Genomic DNA, 18,895 nt, shown 5'->3' with positions numbered 1-18,895 from the left:
TCCATACTCTTCCCATCCCCTCTTGTTTTGTGTAGTCACAGTTAAGCCACATTAACATTTTATATTCCTATTACTTTTTGTTTTATTATTTTTATAAAAAAAATTAATTTTAAAATATTAACGTGATTTAACTGTGATCATACAAATAGGATGAGATTAAAAGAGTACGGAAATAAGAGGGCAGACAATTCACCTCCAACGAAGAGATATAGGTTAATTATGAATTCCACCTTGGGTGATGTGACAGAGGTGAGGTAGATGGCTACTGAAGGGTCATTCAATGGTGTTAATCATGAAAACCACTCAGGCACCCACTACGTGGGCATTATATATTTTGAAAAGTTTGAGATATATATATTATATATATATATATAAAGGTTATATAAATTATAAATTATTTAGATAATATTTTGTTTGTTTGTTTTCCTAGGCAATCATATTATATATGTACATAAAACATTCACATATGTATGTTCTTCTATAAGAAATAACATATTATCTAATAATTATTTACATTTGATATAGTAAATTTAATTAATTCATATAATATATAAGAAATTTACCTAAATTCGCTTAGGCGTCCGCCTAGACCCCACTTAGCCGCCTAGGCGCTGGGCACCAACCCGCCACCCAACTAGCGCCTAGCATTTTTTAGAACCTTACTTTTTTTTCCCATCGCTTCTTGTACATATATGTTTCAAGCTTGGCTTAAAAAAAATAATAAAATAGCAATCATTTTTTAGGGGTGTGTTATCCACACACCCGTTTTTACTTTGATCTTCACACACTCCTTGTTAATTTGAACACGCATTTGTTTAGGGGTGTGCTATTCACACATCCCTTGTTAATTTCTATTATTCGATCTTCTTCAATTCATCTGATCCGACGTTTAAAAATTAGAAGAGTGTGTGAGAAGTTAAAAGGAGTGTGTGGATATCAACTTCTTTGTTTAATAACAAAAAAAATTGGCTCACATTGTGAAATTTTTTTAAGCTAATTGATGTTGTTTAACATACATTGTCAAGTTTCTTTGTTTCAAGGATTCAAATCTTTAGTAAGGGAAGAAACATAAATCATATTTATCTAAGATCAACAAAACAAGTCTTATCAGCAACAAATCAACGGAGGTTCAAATGAGTTAGGGGTGAGGATTGGAGATCAGGAAGTACCAAAGAGCGACCCATTTCGCTACCTAGGATCTATCTTGCAAAAGAACGGAGATTTGGATGAAGACCTTAACCATAGAATACAAGCTGGATGAATGAAGTGGAAGAGTACATTCGACGTGTTGTGTGACCGTCGTATGACACTGAAGCTCAAGGGAAATTAAATTTTATAGGATAACAATAAGGTCAGCAATGCCTTATGGCACAAAATGTTGGGCAATGAAGCATCAACACGTACACAAAATGGGTGTAGTGGAGATGATAATGCTTCGTTGGATGTGTGGGCACAAGATAAATGATAAAATTAGGAATGAGGATATTCGAGGTAAAGTAGGAGTAGCCAAAATTGAAGGAAATATGAGAGAAAATCGGTTACGGTAGGTTGCACATGTGAAACGAATGCCTACTGATGCTCCAGTTAGAAGATGCGATTATGAGACAGAGGTTCATGGTTGAAGGGGTAGAGGAATACCTAGAAAGACTTTAGAAGAGACTTTAAGAAAAGACTTAGAGTACTTAAATCTAACAGAAGATGTGAACGCAATGAATTCTAGGATTCATACAACTGACTTCACTTAGAAAGAATTTGGAAGAGACTCCAAAAAAAGACTTAGAATACTTAAATCTAACAGAAGATGTGAGCGCAATGAAATTATAGGATTCATACAATTGACTTCACTTAGTAGAAAAAGACTTTGTTGTTGTTATATTATTGTTGAAAATTCATGTTTAATAATATATTATATGGTACCCTTTTGGCACTTACGTCTCCATCGTATCATATGTTATTATAATTTTATACTTAAATTCTTTCGAAATTTTATACAATTTCTTGGTCAGTTCGTCCCATTCGTTTACGTTTCTTCAACGAATTTGACTGAGATAGTGACATATCTAGTGAGAAACTTTTCCACATGGAAAATTAAAGTTGCTTGACTTTAGACTCTTCGACAAAGACTATCTGCCGTGACTTTTCAGATTGCAAAGTTTCAATTATTTTTTCCAACATTGCAATTTTGATTTTTTACCGATATGAATTTGGCAAATAATATGGACGTTGTTTTCTTGGGCAAGTGTTCGTGGTTATTTTAAAGTACAAACTTGCTTGGGGTAATTGATTGCTTATGATCCCAACAATTTTAAAATTTCTATGTATATTTGATTGTGTATTTGTTTTGATCTCTATAAATAGTTATGGCAAACTAAATCATAACTTTCTCTTTCTAATTTTGTTTTATTTTTTATTTTTTATTTTTTTTATTTTTATATATAATTTGTAGAGACGGATTAGGCAAGATTAGCTGACACACCCCGTCCCGAAGGAGGGCATGCTGGCCGTCACGTGAGAGTGACGTAACCATTTGCACAGTACGGAAGCTTTAATTATACAATTTATAAATTGATACACCCGAAGGTGAGTCCTAATTTTTGTCCAATCTGTCAGAACACCGTCGAATTCCTCGTAGTCACCACACCTTTGTGATTCCTGAACCTGGAGGGGCGCAAAACCAAAATTGAGTGGGTCAGTAAAACAATTCTTTTCCAAATCCAAACATTTCTCAAAACCTTGTAACCCCTCTCCGTAAAACCTGTATACTTTCCCAGAAATGTAAAATATAAATATACATATATATTCTCAAAACTTCATTTTTACTATCTCAACATTATCTCTTTATCAATCATGCCATGCCATGTCATCTCAACATTTCTCATATTAATTATGCCATGCCACATCATCTCAACAGTAATAAGGTATGAATGCATCAACATAATCATATCAGGTGCAAGAAAGTAATCAACCGTAGGCCCTCTAATAGTCCTATACGGTTGAACCTAGAGCTCAAAATCTATCATTATCACTCTACCGGAGTCACCTCTGTGACCCGTCCGGCCTTCTGCACGCAAGTTACGCTCTAGTGCTTCTCATAAATCATCTGTGCACATAATCTAAGGTCACCCACCAGTCGGAATCTCACTAACACTCTCGCGACTGGTCTGTCGTACCCACTCCGCGTGGACTGTACGACTAGCATCTACTTGGATCCAAGGCGAGCGTGCGATGCGGTGAATACTATAAGCACTAAACCATGGTGCAGGATTTGAGCTCAATATATATCATCATCATCATAACAGTAATTAAATACTCATCTGTGCGTCCACCGCACCATTTCATACATATGCATCATAAATCAATTCTTACATGTGCGTCCACCGCACCAATTCATACATATGCATCATATATTAATTCATGCATGGCATTTCAACTCACATTTCTATATACTTTTCATATCAATTCTATGCATGGTATTTCACTTCCCGTTTTTCCACATAACTCATATGCATTTCATTTTAAACATATTTTCATTTCAATTCAATTTCTGGGAAACGTCAAGTATATATATATACAGAAAACAAAACTGCACACTCACCTGGAGTTCATCCAACAACTCCCTAGCACCACACATCAAGGCGTCACGACGATCGCCGCCTAGAATAGTAATCAAATCCAACCTCAGAATTCATATCGATAGAATATTTAACTTATATAAAATACGTCACTACGTAGTTCGATCCGGAAGATCTGCCACTCAGATTTTAAATCCATAACTTCCAGAGGTCCACAATATATCTCTAGGATAACATCCTAAAATTTCATTACCATCCAACGGTTGGATTTCCGTCAATTTCCAAAACTAAGTGACGGTTAACATTTTATATTATGGACTTACAATTCCAATTCCGGAAGATCCGTAACTCGGATTCCCAATCCGTAAGTTCCAATAATCCTCAAATATTACGTATTATAACGTATCAAAGTTTGGTGATGATCCAACGGTCGGATCATCAATTCACATTTTCACCTAAATGTGAAAACTATAAAACGTTATTTGAACACCTAACCAACAATCTTCAATAACTTTCTCATACGGTGTTCAATTTAGGTATATGAATATACCACAGTGATCTACTCGACGTCACGGACGTCGACATATTTTTAAAATAATTTTATTTTTATTTTTTATTTTTACTGTAGCACCTTCTTCTTCCTTGGGTCGCCGGACTGGTTTTTCCGGCGGCCGTTTTCTGAACAGTTTTTCAAATTGCCATAACTTTGTCATTTCTCAACGAAATCAAGTGATTCAAAAACGAAAGTTGTAGCCCTTGAAGAGACAAAGAGAATGGTACCTTGCACAACACCTAGTTCGCCGTGGTTTGGCCGGAAACTGCCTCGAAAGCCTCGGAGGTCGCCGGAAACTGGGTATTTTTCAAATGAGTATAACTTCTTCAATACTCAACGAAATTGAGTGAAATAAAAAGGAAAGTTGTAGTACTTGACGAGACGAAGAGATTGATACCTACCTCGACTCCTAGATCGCCGGGGATTCGCCGGAAAAAGCCTCGAAAGCTCCGGCCAAACTTTGAACTTGTCGATCTCCGTGTTCTTACGTCCAAAAACTTCCAACGAAGCACTCCGAGCTTCCTTGGGACCTCACTAAGCTCACTATGAGCTTGGATTGTCCTAAAAATCAACCAATTCAAAGCTCATGAACAGTACACTTTCATGGGGAGTTTAAAATCTAGGTTTTCCGAAGTAAAACTTACCTGAAATGGATACCAACGTGATCGTGAAGTCCTCAGGATTCCAATGGTGGTCTCAAACTTGACGTTGGTATAGATTTAGGATGGTTTTGGTGGTGGTCCGTGTGAGTTCGAAGGAGAGAGACAGAGAGAGTGAGAAATCGTGAAGGAGGAGAGAGAAAGACAGTGAACGGGAAATGAGGAGGGTTTTGAGGGATGTGGGGATCCCACGTGGTCCTTATTCCAATCTCCAAACACCAAACTTTAACATTTTAACCTAAAAATCTAAGTTCCATTCTTATTAAATTCCATTTTATTTTCAAACTTAGGAACCTAGATAATTAGCAACCTGAGCTTCACAAATTTAGTATTTCTTAAGGGCAATTTCGTCCATTCACAGCCACGAATATAATAATTTGGAACGGGCTGTGACAATCTTCCCTCCTTATAGAATTTCGTCCCCGAAATTCCAGCAACCAACCAATTCATCAACACTTATACCAACCTCGGTAAGTTTTTTTTTCATTCGATTCTTTTTCTCCCACGTAATTTTCTTCCACTGAATGATTCCTTCACAAAACTTTTACCATTTACTCTATCTTAACTCTCAGGACCTTCTTTTTCCAATCCAAATTCTACTTTTCTAAGGTGAACACTTCTAAAATATAAAACCATTTACCTTATATACTCGATTAATGGCATATCCATCTGTTGATGTCTTTTGTCATTCCTGGTTACTTTTAGGTTAACTTAATCACCTGAATACTTTGAGGAGACTCATCCATAGTCTCAGGGTCTACTAAAACTCTTTCTCGATCGAATCTTTCTCTACCCAGAAATATTCCATTCACAAGTCAACAAAACACACACATGACACACTTCATGAACCTTATGGCTTCACTTCGGAAACTGCGCAACCAACATACTTAAGAAACTTAGCAGTTCCGTAATCCAATTCTCTTTCCATTTCCGTTTCGAAACAGAAAATAGCTGTCTCAATCCAAAGGTTTATTTCTTTCTGCCTCAATCTGCTGACCAATAAAAATGTCGAATGGTATGATAAACCTTATTACTTTCGGAATATTGCAGAAGTTGAACAGTGAACTTCGTCCAATATTTGCTTGCTTCAAATCCTCAGCATTAGGCACATACTTTTTGTTTTCTTGTATCCACATACCATTTGAGTCTCGAGTACGACCTTACCAAAAGGCCTAACTTGAAACTTAGCAAGTATAACTTCTTCTCGATCTTTCATTCTTAACTTTACTTTAGTTGATTTCCAATCCACAAGAAGATAATCTTGGCAAGCGTACCAGATATTAATTCTTACTGCAGTCTTCTTATCAAGTGCTTCAGCTAGAACAAACTTTACGATCACCCTGATCGTACAATCATGTTCATTAAGCAATACAATTCACTTTCGCTGCCTCATATCAAAATCCTTCCAAGTAATGGATATTGAAGACTCTTTTGATTTGTAAAATCTTGCATTCTCACTAAAATATAATGTCTTCATAACTTCACAGCAAGGATGGTAATCGTGACTTCCAAATCACTAGTAGGGTAATTCATCTCATGAGATTCCATTTGTCGTGAAACGTATGCAATCACCCTAACATTTTCATTAGTACATATCCAAGAACATTTAATGTAACATCACCATATACCGATAATTATCGCTATCTTCTGGGAATATTAAAATACGTGCATGAGTGAGGAAATACTTCAGTTGTTGAATCCTTTGCTTACAATTCCTTCCCACTCATACATAACCTCTTTTCTCATCAGTCTCGTTAATGACAAAGCAATGACTAAAAATTCTTTCACAACCATCCAAAATAGCCTGGTAAGCTAAGAAATTCCAAATCTCAATTACGACTCGTGGTTGTTCCAAATTCTCAATTTCTGCTATCCTTTAAGGATTCACTTGAATACCTTAAGCAGACATAACAAATTTTAGAATGCCACTTGATCCATTTAACTTTAGCTTTTGCTAAACTTAGCATACAACTAACGTTCTCTCAATCTTTGCTTCATTGACTTAATACGTTTACATACTCTGCTCTGGCTCAGAATATGCCAGAATATCTTCAATGGAAATGATATCAATTTATCAAGGCATTATTGGAATACTTCATCCAATAACTCATAAAACAGCATGAGTATCCATATAGCATCACCAAACTTCATAAAAACTATAACAAGTCCAGAAAACCATCTTATGATCAACGTCACTTATAATATTCAATTGGTAGTAACCAGATCTCAATTCAATCTTTGAATCTTCGCAATTACTTTTGAGCTGGTTAAATAAACATCAGTACATCACCATGGATAACGGTTCTCAATCGTTACCCGACTCCATTATCTATAATCAAGGAATAGTCTTTAAAGTCCATTTTCTTTCTCACCAACAAACTGGTGCTCCTCAACAGTGTTGTACTAGGTTGAATAAAACTTTTATCAACCAATTCTCTCAACTGAATTTCCAATTCCCTTAACTCATCATGAACCAATCTTTAACATAAATTTATACCTGGCAACAAATCAATAATGAACCTCATATCTCTGCCTGAAGACAATCCAGGTATACTTTCAGAGAAGACATCAAGAAAAGTCTAACCCTTTCGACATTATTCACACTACTCCAAACAACATCATTTAGCACCACATGAGCTAAGTATTTTTGACAGCCTTTCAAAACAATCTCTTTGCTTTCACAGCATAAATAATGGCTGAACTCACTTCACTTTGCATACTTACAAAAGTAATCTCTGGTCATCCAGATCGATGGAAAGTGACTGGTTTCCCGTAACAATCCATTTAGTCACAATTATAACCAACCACTCTAATGGAAATAATTTAACCGACACAATACATACTTTATTAATACTGAACATTCTAAATAAGTACAACACTAACATAAAATAACCTACCGGTTTGCTTGCTTAACGAATCCACGAATGAGTTATTAATATTACGGTCTGCAGCCCGCAATACTGATAAATCATCGTTGTCTCGATAAGTAGGCAACCACTCACAAAGATATAACATTACTATTTTGTCACTCAATGCAAAATACATACACTCGTCTCAACTACATTTATTTACCACTCTCTAGGTAATATCATACATAATAAGAAATATATCAGCCGAAGTCAACTAGAATGACCAATACGGTTGATTCAACTCTTATCTCAATAATACGTCGGCCGGATCCACTCCGCGTGGTCGGCACGGCCGAGCCTATAACTCACCAATTTCTCATGTGTCAGTCAAATCCATTTCTCATGGTCCGTACGGCTGAACATATAACTCATCAAATATCTCTGTACTCACGGTCAATCCGACCAAACTACTAAATCCATAACTCTGCTGAATCGACACTATGATTTCATGGAAAATTGTTGAGTACAACTGATTCTAGGGACGATTCACAACTCTGTGTCCCTTCTGTTCACATAAACACATTCATTAATTTCACATTTCCCAAAGTGTTAATTTTGTACCTGTTGCACAAAGTACATTTCCTTTACTCGAGACACCTTGTCTCAAATATCTGGGATTACCAGTATATCCATCACTTTTACTCTGACCAGCGACATTAAAACCTCAGCTGGAAGAATTAACTCTAGCTTCACTTCTTTCGAAGCTCTGAATCCTTCGATATTCTTGATATGACGAATCATTAACTTTATTGTCTTCTTTTAATTCCCATTCTTTTCTTATTCTTCTTTATTCTCGTTGCTCATGTTCTCAGAGTCCTCAAGGCTCAACAACATCTAGCATACTCCTGATAAGAACTACAATGGATAGTGGTCACCCAAAATACCACTTCCCTTTTTGCCACCCAGCTTAAAACAACATAACACCTCCACCAAATTAACAACAATATCTGGATGGAACGAGGCAAGTCTGAAAACTTTCTATAATATCCCTCGATCATCACCTTCCTTGTCTCATATTTGTAAACTCTTGTTTACTACCATCAATAAATGCCGGAGGGATAAACTTTTCCTTAAAAAATTTTAAATCGGCTGATTCCTCTGGTGACAACAATTAACATTCCTGTTTCCACCAGGATGCAAATTCATACCCAAAACCAGGTAGTCGTCTCGACCCACCTGTCAGAAGGAAATTTCCTTTGACTTGCATAATCTGAAACATCTTTTCCAATTGGTTAAACCGTCACTCCGCTCCCTCAGGTTCATCATTTCATAAGGTGATTCAAATTGAACTCATAACCCGTCTTAAAATGTCCATTTTGATAATATACTGAATCACCATAATAATAGTTTCCCCCAAACCGCTAAATCAGGGAGACTAAATTCCTCTAACTACGTGGTTTGCTACGAGGCGGTGTAGTTCTGACAGAATTCACTATAAACTTCTCAAGATGTCCAAGATTGCAACCATGCTCTGATACCAACTGACACACCCCGTCCCGAAGGAGGGCATGCTGGCCGTCACGTGAGAGTGACGTAACCATTTGCACAGTACGGAAGCTTTAATTATACAATTTATAAATTGATACACCCGAAGGTGAGTCCTAATTTTTGTCCAATCTGTCAGAACACCGTCGAATTCCTCGTAGTCACCACACCTTTGTGATTCCTGAACCTGGAGGGGCGCAAAACCAAAATTGAGTGGGTCAGTAAAACAATTCTTTTCCAAATCCAAACATTTCTCAAAACGTTGTAACCCCTCTCCGTAAAACCTGTATACTTTCCCAGAAATGTAAAATATAAATATACATATATATTCTCAAAACTTCATTTTTACTATCTCAACATTATCTCTTTATCAATCATGCCATGCCATGTCATCTCAACATTTCTCATATTAATTATGCCATGCCACATCATCTCAACAGTAATAAGGTATGAATGCATCAACATAATCATATCAGGTGCAAGAAAGTAATCAACCGTAGGCCCTCTAATAGCCCTATACGGTTGAACCTAGAGCTCAAAATCTATCATTATCACTCTACCGGAGTCACCTCTGTGACCCGTCCGGCCTTCTGCACGCAAGTTACGCTCTAGTGCTTCTCATAAATCATCTGTGCACATAATCTAAGGTCACCCACCAGTCGGAATCTCACTAACACTCTCGCGACTGGTCTGTCGTACCCACTCCGCGTGGACTGTACGACTAGCATCTACTTGGATCCAAGGCGAGCGTGCGATGCGGTGAATACTATAAGCACTAAACCATGGTGCAGGATTTGAGCTCAATATATATCATCATCATCATAACAGTAATTAAATACTCATCTGTGCGTCCACCGCACCATTTCATACATATGCATCATAAATCAATTCTTACATGTGCGTCCACCGCACCAATTCATACATATGCATCATATATTAATTCATGCATGGCATTTCAACTCACATTTCTATATACTTTTCATATCAATTCTATGCATGGTATTTCACTTCCCGTTTTTCCACATAACTCATATGCATTTCATTTTAAACATATTTTCATTTCAATTCAATTTCTGGGAAACGTCAAGTATATATATATACAGAAAACAAAACTGCACACTCACCTGGAGTTCATCCAACAACTCCCTAGCACCACACATCAAGGCGTCACGACGATCGCCGCCTAGAATAGTAATCAAATCCAACCTCAGAATTCATATCGATAGAATATTTAACTTATATAAAATACGTCACTACGTAGTTCGATCCGGAAGATCTGCCACTCAGATTTTAAATCCATAACTTCCAGAGGTCCACAATATATCTCTAGGATAACATCCTAAAATTTCATTACCATCCAACGGTTGGATTTCCGTCAATTTCCAAAACTAAGTGACGGTTAACATTTTATATTATGGACTTACAATTCCAATTCCGGAAGATCCGTAACTCGGATTCCCAATCCGTAAGTTCCAATAATCCTCAAATATTACGTATTATAACGTATCAAAGTTTGGTGATGATCCAACGGTCGGATCATCAATTCACATTTTCACCTAAATGTGAAAACTATAAAACGTTATTTGAACACCTAACCAACAATCTTCAATAACTTTCTCATACGGTGTTCAATTTAGGTATATGAATATACCACAGTGATCTACTCGACGTCACGGACGTCGACATATTTTTAAAATAATTTTATTTTTATTTTTTATTTTTACTGTAGCACCTTCTTCTTCCTTGGGTCGCCGGACTGGTTTTTCCGGCGGCCGTTTTCTGAACAGTTTTTCAAATTGCCATAACTTTGTCATTTCTCAACGAAATCAAGTGATTCAAAAACGAAAGTTGTAGCCCTTGAAGAGACAAAGAGAATGGTACCTTGCACAACACCTAGTTCGCCGTGGTTTGGCCGGAAACTGCCTCGAAAGCCTCGGAGGTCGCCGGAAACTGGGTATTTTTCAAATGAGTATAACTTCTTCAATACTCAACGAAATTGAGTGAAATAAAAAGGAAAGTTGTAGTACTTGACGAGACGAAGAGATTGATACCTACCTCGACTCCTAGCTCGCCGGGGATTCGCCGGAAAAAGCCTCGAAAGCTCCGGCCAAACTTTGAACTTGTCGATCTCCGTGTTCTTACGTCCAAAAACTTCCAACGAAGCACTCCGAGCTTCCTTGGGACCTCACTAAGCTCACTATGAGCTTGGATTGTCCTAAAAATCAACCAATTCAAAGCTCATGAACAGTACACTTTCATGGGGAGTTTAAAATCTAGGTTTTCCGAAGTAAAACTTACCTGAAATGGATACCAACGTGATCGTGAAGTCCTCAGGATTCCAATGGTGGTCTCAAACTTGACGTTGGTATAGATTTAGGATGGTTTTGGTGGTGGTCCGTGTGAGTTCGAAGGAGAGAGACAGAGAGAGTGAGAAATCGTGAAGGAGGAGAGAGAAAGACAGTGAACGGGAAATGAGGAGGGTTTTGAGGGATGTGGGGATCCCACGTGGTCCTTATTCCAATCTCCAAACACCAAACTTTAACATTTTAACCTAAAAATCTAAGTTCCATCCTTATTAAATTCCATTTTATTTTCAAACTTAGGAACCTAGATAATTAGCAACCTGAGCTTCACAAATTTAGTATTTCTTAAGGGCAATTTCGTCCATTCACAGCCACGAATATAATAATTTGGAACGGGCTGTGACATTAGCTCTTCGTCAATAGTCATGTGCGAAACACCAAACCTCTCCCGAATGAGAAAGAACCGTTGCCCGCAGAAACCCCCCACCCATCCCCTCTCTACTAGATTTTATTAATAATATGAAGAAAAAAAAAAAGAAAAGTAATACAAGCAGGGAAACTAGGCCAATACCCGCTAAAAACAACTTTTGAAACACGAAAACCCAGTCACAAAAAAAACAAAGTAAAACCCATCCTAACAAAATCGAAAATTAGGGCGAAGAGAAAGATTATGATGATACGTAGCAATAACACAAGGAGGACAAGAGTCCCACCAATAAACCCCATGATGGTCCACTCCAAAATTTGCCAAACATTCAACCACTTGATTCCCTTTGCGAAAAATATGTGTAACTCTTATGCATATAAAAGAGAGCAACGCTCGACAATTCAACCAACGAACCCTCAAACGCCAGGGAACACGATTATGAGAAGCATAATTGAAAAGAACAGTCAAGGATGTATCACACTCAATCCCAAGGGAACGCTAACCCTTTTCTCAAGCTAAGTTTACTGCATGAATTACAACATGCAATTCAGCCTCAAAAGAGATAGTCACCCATAAAGAAGTAGCAAAACACCCTACGCATGAACCAAAATGATCACGAAAGATACTGCCAGTACCAGCCAATCCCGGTAATCCATGAGTTGCACCATCAGTATTCACTTTGACCTAATGTAGAGAAGGTGGTTTCCATAAAACTTCAATAACACGAGGTGACTTGGCATGATGACCAGACAAACCAATAGCGAGAAGAATACAAAGTTCTTCCACATAATTTTTCATGTTTCCCTTGCTCAGCAAATCAATTTCAAGGAGTTACAATTGATTGAGCGAACAATACAAGTAATGGAAGGTCGAATATCGTCAAAATGAAGCTTATTACGTGTTGTCCATAAACAATATAATCAGGCTCCAATTAAACCCCATTGATCTGAGAGCCATAGCCTTTGCGAATAGGATAAGTGAAGAAGATCATAATATCATCAAAAGGAGAGATCACCCAAAACCAGTTTAAACATGAAGACCAAACTTGACGTGAGAAACAACATTCAAAAAACAGATGTCTTGGAGTTTCCACATTTGAGCAACAAAGGGAACACATGGAGGGAAGAGCAAAACCTCTATCCTATAAAAAAGAATCTGTAACAATTTTCCCATGCATGAATTTCCATAGAAAAAGAGAATTTCTAGGACGAAAACAAGAATTCCAAACCTAACGGTCCCAAACCACCAAAGGTTGCTTGCTTCGTTTAATATCATACGCACGAGAAAGTGTGAGATGACCATCAGAAGAATCAGTTTAAATCAAAATATCATCAATTTTGTTTTCTTTTATCATCCATGTCTTTTTTTTTTCTCTTCTTGTATGCGACTTTATTGTACGAACTAAATGCTCGATGAAATGCCTTAATTGACAAACCTTGGCAGTCTTCAACATTACTCGATAGTTTCCTACGCTTCCCTCGACAAGCCTCGACTGGTCATAGTAGTTGTCGACATACGTTCGCATAAGCTTTGGCAAATGTTGGCAGGAATCAACAAGTACCCACCAGGTGCTCGACGAGTTGAATTTTTTTTTTCTTTGTTGAAATTAAGACTCCATTATTTGAAAAGTCTGGCTCTGCCACTGCAAATACGTATATAATACGAATATCTTGAAATAACTTATCGCATGATGGGGTATGCGGGAGAACAACTTAGTAGTTTAGCGGTCCCATTAAGTGGGGCTACGTCTCTCAATTGGCCAAATGAAACATTCAATGGGCCATGATGATAAGAGAAAATTACTACAAAGAATGTCATTGCATCGATTTTTTAAGTCAATAATACATTGTCCTATATTTCAAGTTTTTAACATTTTCACATGTTGATGAATGAGATATTACTACTATAGTAAATCCCAATATGTCGTACTCTTGAAGTTTAAGGAACTTCTAACATCCTTGAGGGTTATAATCAATAATTTTGTTCAGGATTTTTTTTGTTCCTTGATGCTAGAACTAAATAATCCTCAGAAAATCCACACCAAGCTGGAATTTCCCATACATATAACTGGCGAGTTTGGCGTCACACTTTACCACTCCCGTCCCCATTGCATTTTACTTTGCTTCAAACTACTTTTATTTTTCATTTTTCCATCTCTCCCTTTGTTTTTTTTTTAATATGAATTTGATGATAAAGACAACGACCCATTGAAATGGCTTCAACACCAACTCACATTTAATATGACACAACAAACATTAAATGGTGAGCTTAATCAATGGATGATATTAAGGAGATTAAAGTTTTAAATTAAATGAGATGTTACAAATAGAAAATAAATGCATTAATTAATATAATTTAATTATTAACAATCACATTATTTAGTTTAAAAAAATTATTTTACAAATTTGGTCTCTCTAGAAAAATTAAATTTGTAGATAAAATTTATAAACTAAATAATATGTCAATGAGTATGTTATTAATGCCTAAGTTATATAATTCAATTACCAAATTACATGCCCCTTAATTTGTAACATTTTATCTACAAATTTAATTTCGCATTATTCAAATCCGGTTCTATGAGAGTGACTCTTCTGGTGAACACTCAAGACTGAAAGTCAAGTCAAGCTACCATACCTCCTTTGCTTTTGTTGATAATACAAAAACCTATGATTTTATGATCAAATCATCAAAAAATGAAAAACATGGTTACCCTTCTTTTGATTTTCTCCGTTTTTACTCTGCTCAGCTTTCCGACCAGTACGGATGCTGATTACCTGGCTCACATCTGCCCAAACACCACCACCTTCACACCAAACTCCACCTTCCAGTCCAACCTCAACCGCCTCCTCTCCACCCTCTCCTCCAACGCTAACCGTTCCACCGGCTTCTACAACGCCACAGTCCAAAGCACAAACAACGCCGTCTACGGCCTTTTCCTCTGCCGCGGCGACGTCGTGGGCACCGACGCTTGCCAAACCTGTGTCACCACCGCAACCGCCGAGGCCCCAAAACGCTGCTCCGTAGAAAAACAGGTGGTGATCTGGTACGACGACTGCTTGCTACGCTACTCCAACGAGTCATTCTTCTCCACCGCCGCCGAGTCACCCCGCCTCTACATGTGGAACACGGAGAACGCCACCGACCCGACTCGGTTCAACCAGGTCCTGGGGGCCAGTATGAGCCAGGTTGCCGGTCAGGCCGCCGGAGAAGCGGACAAGTTCGCGACGAATCAAGCAAATGTTAGCGGGTTGATTTCGGTGTACAGCCTCGGGCAGTGCACGCAGGACCTGTCGGAAGCGGATTGCAACCGCTGTCTTCGGGGGACCATAGCCCTACTTCCGAGTTGCTGTAATGGGAAACTCGGAGGACGAGTTTTGTTTCCGAGTTGTAATGTTAGGTACGAAGTCTACCCCTTCTACGCCCAGAACGCTACGTTAGCACCTGAGCCTGCACCAGGGCCGCCTCCTCCTTCTCTCCCTCCTCCGCCTAAAGGTAAAGTGACCAATTCTTCAATGCAAATTTAATTTTCAAAGTTGACAACCTTAAACTTAAGCAAATATAAATACGTTGAAATTTTGTTCGAGCGATATTCTAATCTAATACAAAAAAGGATTTCAAAATTGAGTGTAAAGGGTATAACCGTGACTGACGCTTCTGCTTGTAAGCATTTTTGCTGGAAATGCCTTCATGAAAACTCTAATAACTGCTTCTAGGCATGTACTTCTTCGAAAAGTGCTTCTATTATGTAGTTTAAGTTTTTCTCCCAAAATGTTGTTAGAAAAGCGAACTGTCACAAAACGTTTCTAACCTTTTTGGAAGCCCCAATCAAGTGATTATTGTATTATCAGATTAGTTTGTTGGGTAATTGATAGCTATTGTGGACTTTGGAACAGGGGAATATGGTGTTGTGCTGTGGCTGCTGATTTTACCCATTTCTCAATATTTTTTTGTTTATTTTGCAGGAAAAAGTAAAATCCCAACTAGGACAATTGTTGCCATTGTTGTACCAATATCTGTATCTGTGCTACTTTTTGTTGTGGGTTACTGCTGCATAACTAGGAGAGCAAGAAAGAAGTACAATCAAGCAGCAGCAGACGAACCAAGCGGTAAACAAATATATCCTTCTGCGATTCTCTTGTTTATTCTCGTTGATTCTCCTTTCATTTATTCCTCGTCTTTAAACGTTGTGCTTCTATGGTTTGGTTGGTTGTGTTCTTCTCAAAAAAAAAATGGTTTGGTTGGTTGTGCAGGTGAGAATGACATTTCTACTGTCGAGTCTTTGCAATTTGATTTTGCTACCATCCAAGCAGCTACGAGCAATTTCTCCGATGATCACAAGTTAGGCGAAGGTGGTTTCGGTCAAGTTTACAAGGTATGTTAATCAGTATATGACATGAGTGCTCCTTAAGGTCTACAAAGTTCCAACTTTTATGCATGCAAAATCTGAATAATTTTGGAGCCTCATAAGCCGTCCATGAATGCCATGAGTGGACATTCCATTGTTTGATTGAAGTTTTCTCGCAGGGTACACTTTCAAACGGTCAAGAAGTAGCTGTGAAGAGGCTATCAAAGAACTCTGGCCAAGGCACAGAAGAGTTTAAGAACGAGATGGTATTGGTAGCCAAGCTTCAACACCGAAATTTGGTTAGGCTATTGGGATTTTGCTTGGAAGGCGAAGAAAAGATTCTTGTTTATGAATATGTGCTCAACAAAAGCCTCGACTGTTTCCTATTTGGTTTGTACACACTCGAACATCTGATAGTCTTTTCCTATTGCAATAGCAGTTCGTCGATGATGACTTGATTTTGATGATTTGCAGACCCTGAGAAACAGGGGCAATTGGATTGGTCAAGACGTTACAAGATTATTTCAGGAATTGCTCGAGGAATCATGTACCTGCATGAAGATTCTCAACTTAGAATTATACATCGTGATCTCAAAGCAAGCAATATATTGTTAGATGGGGACATGCATCCAAAAATATCTGATTTTGGCATGGCCAGGATCTTTGGGGTTGATCAAACTCAAGCAAACACAAATAGAATTGTCGGAACATAGTAAGTTTCTCCCTTTTCTTCTTTTCTTTTAACACGACCACCTCTTCTTTGCATTATCTGTACTAATGAATTTGTCAAATTTTCCCTTCTCAACTTGTAGTGGTTATATGTCTCCTGAGTATGCAATGCACGGGCATTTTTCTGTCAAGTCCGATCTGTATAGTTTCGGTGTTTTAGTGCTAGAAATCATCAGTGGCAAGAAGAACAGTAACTTCTTTCAGACCGATGCAGCTGAGGACCTCGCGAGCCATGTAAGCTTAAAGTGAAAAGTGCAGTGTTCTGTTCTCCTGTATTGACATAGCATTATGATTTAAACTTTTGAGTTTTATGCAGGCTTGGAAGTTATGGAGAGACGGGAAATCTTTGGAATTGTTGGATCAGTGTATGAGAGACTCTTATTCGAGGACTGAAGTAATCAGATGCATCCACATCGGCTTACTTTGTGTTCAGGAAGATCCAGCTGACAGGCCTACAATGCAATCAGTAGTTCTCATGCTCAATAGCTACTCTGTCAGTCTGGCATTACCTAAACAACCGGCATTTTTTCTCCAAAGCAGAGCAGTGGGGAACATGCCAAAGATAACGCTGGAGTCCGATCAATCTATCAGCAAGTCATCTCCGTCCGTTTATGAAGGATCTATCACTGAAGTATACCCTAGATAGTGTGCATTACCAAGGCGTTAGATCTATTGTAATATATGTTTATCAACCCACTGCTTTGCAATCTATGGATTAGAATTTTATATATATAGGTGAGGAGCGGTGGATTCAGGATTTATAATTAATGGGTTGGTTAAAGTGTTTAATGTTTTTTTAAACCTCAATATAATTACTCATAAACCAAAATATTTGAGATTATATTTTAGGGTAAATTGCGGTTTGACCTCCTGAAATATCACCCCAATTGAAATTGACCCCTAAACTATTTTTTTGGTAAATTAAAATCAGTCAATTAACCCTTTCCCATTGATTGCGGAATCAATTTCGTCAAACTCAAGGGCAAATTAGTCATTTTTATCATTAATTATTAGTTGTCTGCTATAACCACTAATAAAATTTTGACATATGGACACAGAATAATTCAAAAGCATATAGCATAATGAGAAAACATAAAAAACCAAACGTTTACATAATGGACCATCTCACATTGTCATTATTTGTTTTCAAATGTCATAAGTTCATGGGTGGTTATAGTTGACAAGTAAGAGTTGATGAAGGAAAAACTAATTTTCTTTTGAATTTGACGAAATAGTGGACGGAATCTATCGACAAAATATCAATTGGCTAATTTCAAATAGTATAGGGGGTTAATTTATAAAAAAGAATAATTTATGAGGTCAATTTCAACTAGAGTATAGTTCAAGGAGTCAAATAACAGTTTACTCTATATTTTAAAGGTTACTTGAAATTTGAGGAATGAAAATATGAGAGAGGAGAGAGTAGTGGCTCGGTGGCAAAATGACCGCATTTGGTGGCGGGGTTGGGGGGTTTGTGTGGCTCACTGGTTGTGCAATTCGGGAGTTGATATGACAGTGATTGAGGGTTATTTTGGGGGGGAGTAATCGGGGGTGGGCGTGCCCAGTATGCAGAAACATCAACTTCAAGCAGTTCATTCAGTCATTTCATCAAAAAATGGTGGGTTCCAAACCAACGAGAAGATCAGGAGGTCACCGGAGTTGATCCCAGCCACTTTTTTGGCCTTCACCGGGTCAACTGACCACTTTTTTGGTCCTGTGGACTCCCCACATGATATGAAGAATACCAAGGAAGCTTTTTTTCCACATAACGTGATTGACAAGGCTCAAGTTTTCACGCCTATGATTGGAACAAGGTTCTTTTCTCTTTGTATAAAAAATCAAAGGGTTTCTCTCTCTCTCTCTCTATTGAATCTTCTTCAGTGTGTTGTTACCTAACATTGCACGTTCCGACG

The 18,895-nt window shown here is 37.8% G+C and overlaps 1 protein-coding gene and 1 long non-coding RNA gene across 5 annotated transcripts; one reads left to right on the top strand and one right to left on the bottom strand.

The window, feature by feature from the left end:
* Positions 1-2,380: 2,380 nt before the first annotated feature.
* LOC126585204 (uncharacterized) lies at positions 2,381-11,887 on the bottom strand. Of its 4 annotated transcripts, none has more exons than XR_007610353.1 (7): positions 11,477-11,887; positions 11,234-11,393; positions 10,303-11,128; positions 4,770-9,365; positions 4,527-4,686; positions 3,596-4,421; positions 2,381-2,658 (listed from the first exon to the last, which is right to left on the bottom strand). It is a non-coding gene; the product is annotated as an uncharacterized LOC126585204 (long non-coding RNA). The 4 variants fall into 4 exon arrangements; XR_007610354.1 differs by lacking the exon at positions 11,477-11,887 and having other exon boundaries at positions 3,596-3,654; positions 4,353-4,421; positions 11,234-11,449; XR_007610355.1 differs by lacking the exon at positions 11,477-11,887 and having other exon boundaries at positions 10,303-10,361; positions 11,060-11,128; positions 11,234-11,449.
* A 2,643-nt stretch (positions 11,888-14,530) lies between these two features.
* LOC126585184 (cysteine-rich receptor-like protein kinase 10) lies at positions 14,531-17,771 on the top strand. The gene is made up of 7 exons (XM_050249605.1): positions 14,531-15,400; positions 15,871-16,014; positions 16,159-16,280; positions 16,433-16,643; positions 16,728-16,965; positions 17,066-17,216; positions 17,299-17,771. Exons 1-7 carry the CDS (start codon positions 14,602-14,604, stop codon positions 17,626-17,628), a joined length of 1,995 nt encoding a protein of 664 aa, XP_050105562.1. The 5' UTR covers positions 14,531-14,601; the 3' UTR covers positions 17,629-17,771.
* The last annotated feature ends 1,124 nt before the right edge of the window (positions 17,772-18,895 follow it).

Source organism: Malus sylvestris, chromosome 10, assembly GCF_916048215.2.
Source record: "Malus sylvestris chromosome 10, drMalSylv7.2, whole genome shotgun sequence".
NCBI lineage: Eukaryota > Viridiplantae > Streptophyta > Magnoliopsida > Rosales > Rosaceae > Malus > Malus sylvestris.
The sequence above is the reverse complement of the archived record's forward strand: the minus strand, read 5'-3'. Positions and strand labels throughout refer to the sequence as shown.

Coding starts and splice junctions, on each gene's coding strand:
- LOC126585184 (XM_050249605.1), top strand. CDS start 14,602: ATGAAAAACATGGTTACCCTTCTTTTGATTTTCTCCGTTTTTACTCTG. Junction 15,401..15,870: donor TCTCCCTCCTCCGCCTAAAG/GTAAAGTGACCA, acceptor TTTATTTTGCAG/GAAAAAGTAAAATCCCAACT. Junction 16,644..16,727: donor CCTCGACTGTTTCCTATTTG/GTTTGTACACAC, acceptor GATGATTTGCAG/ACCCTGAGAAACAGGGGCAA.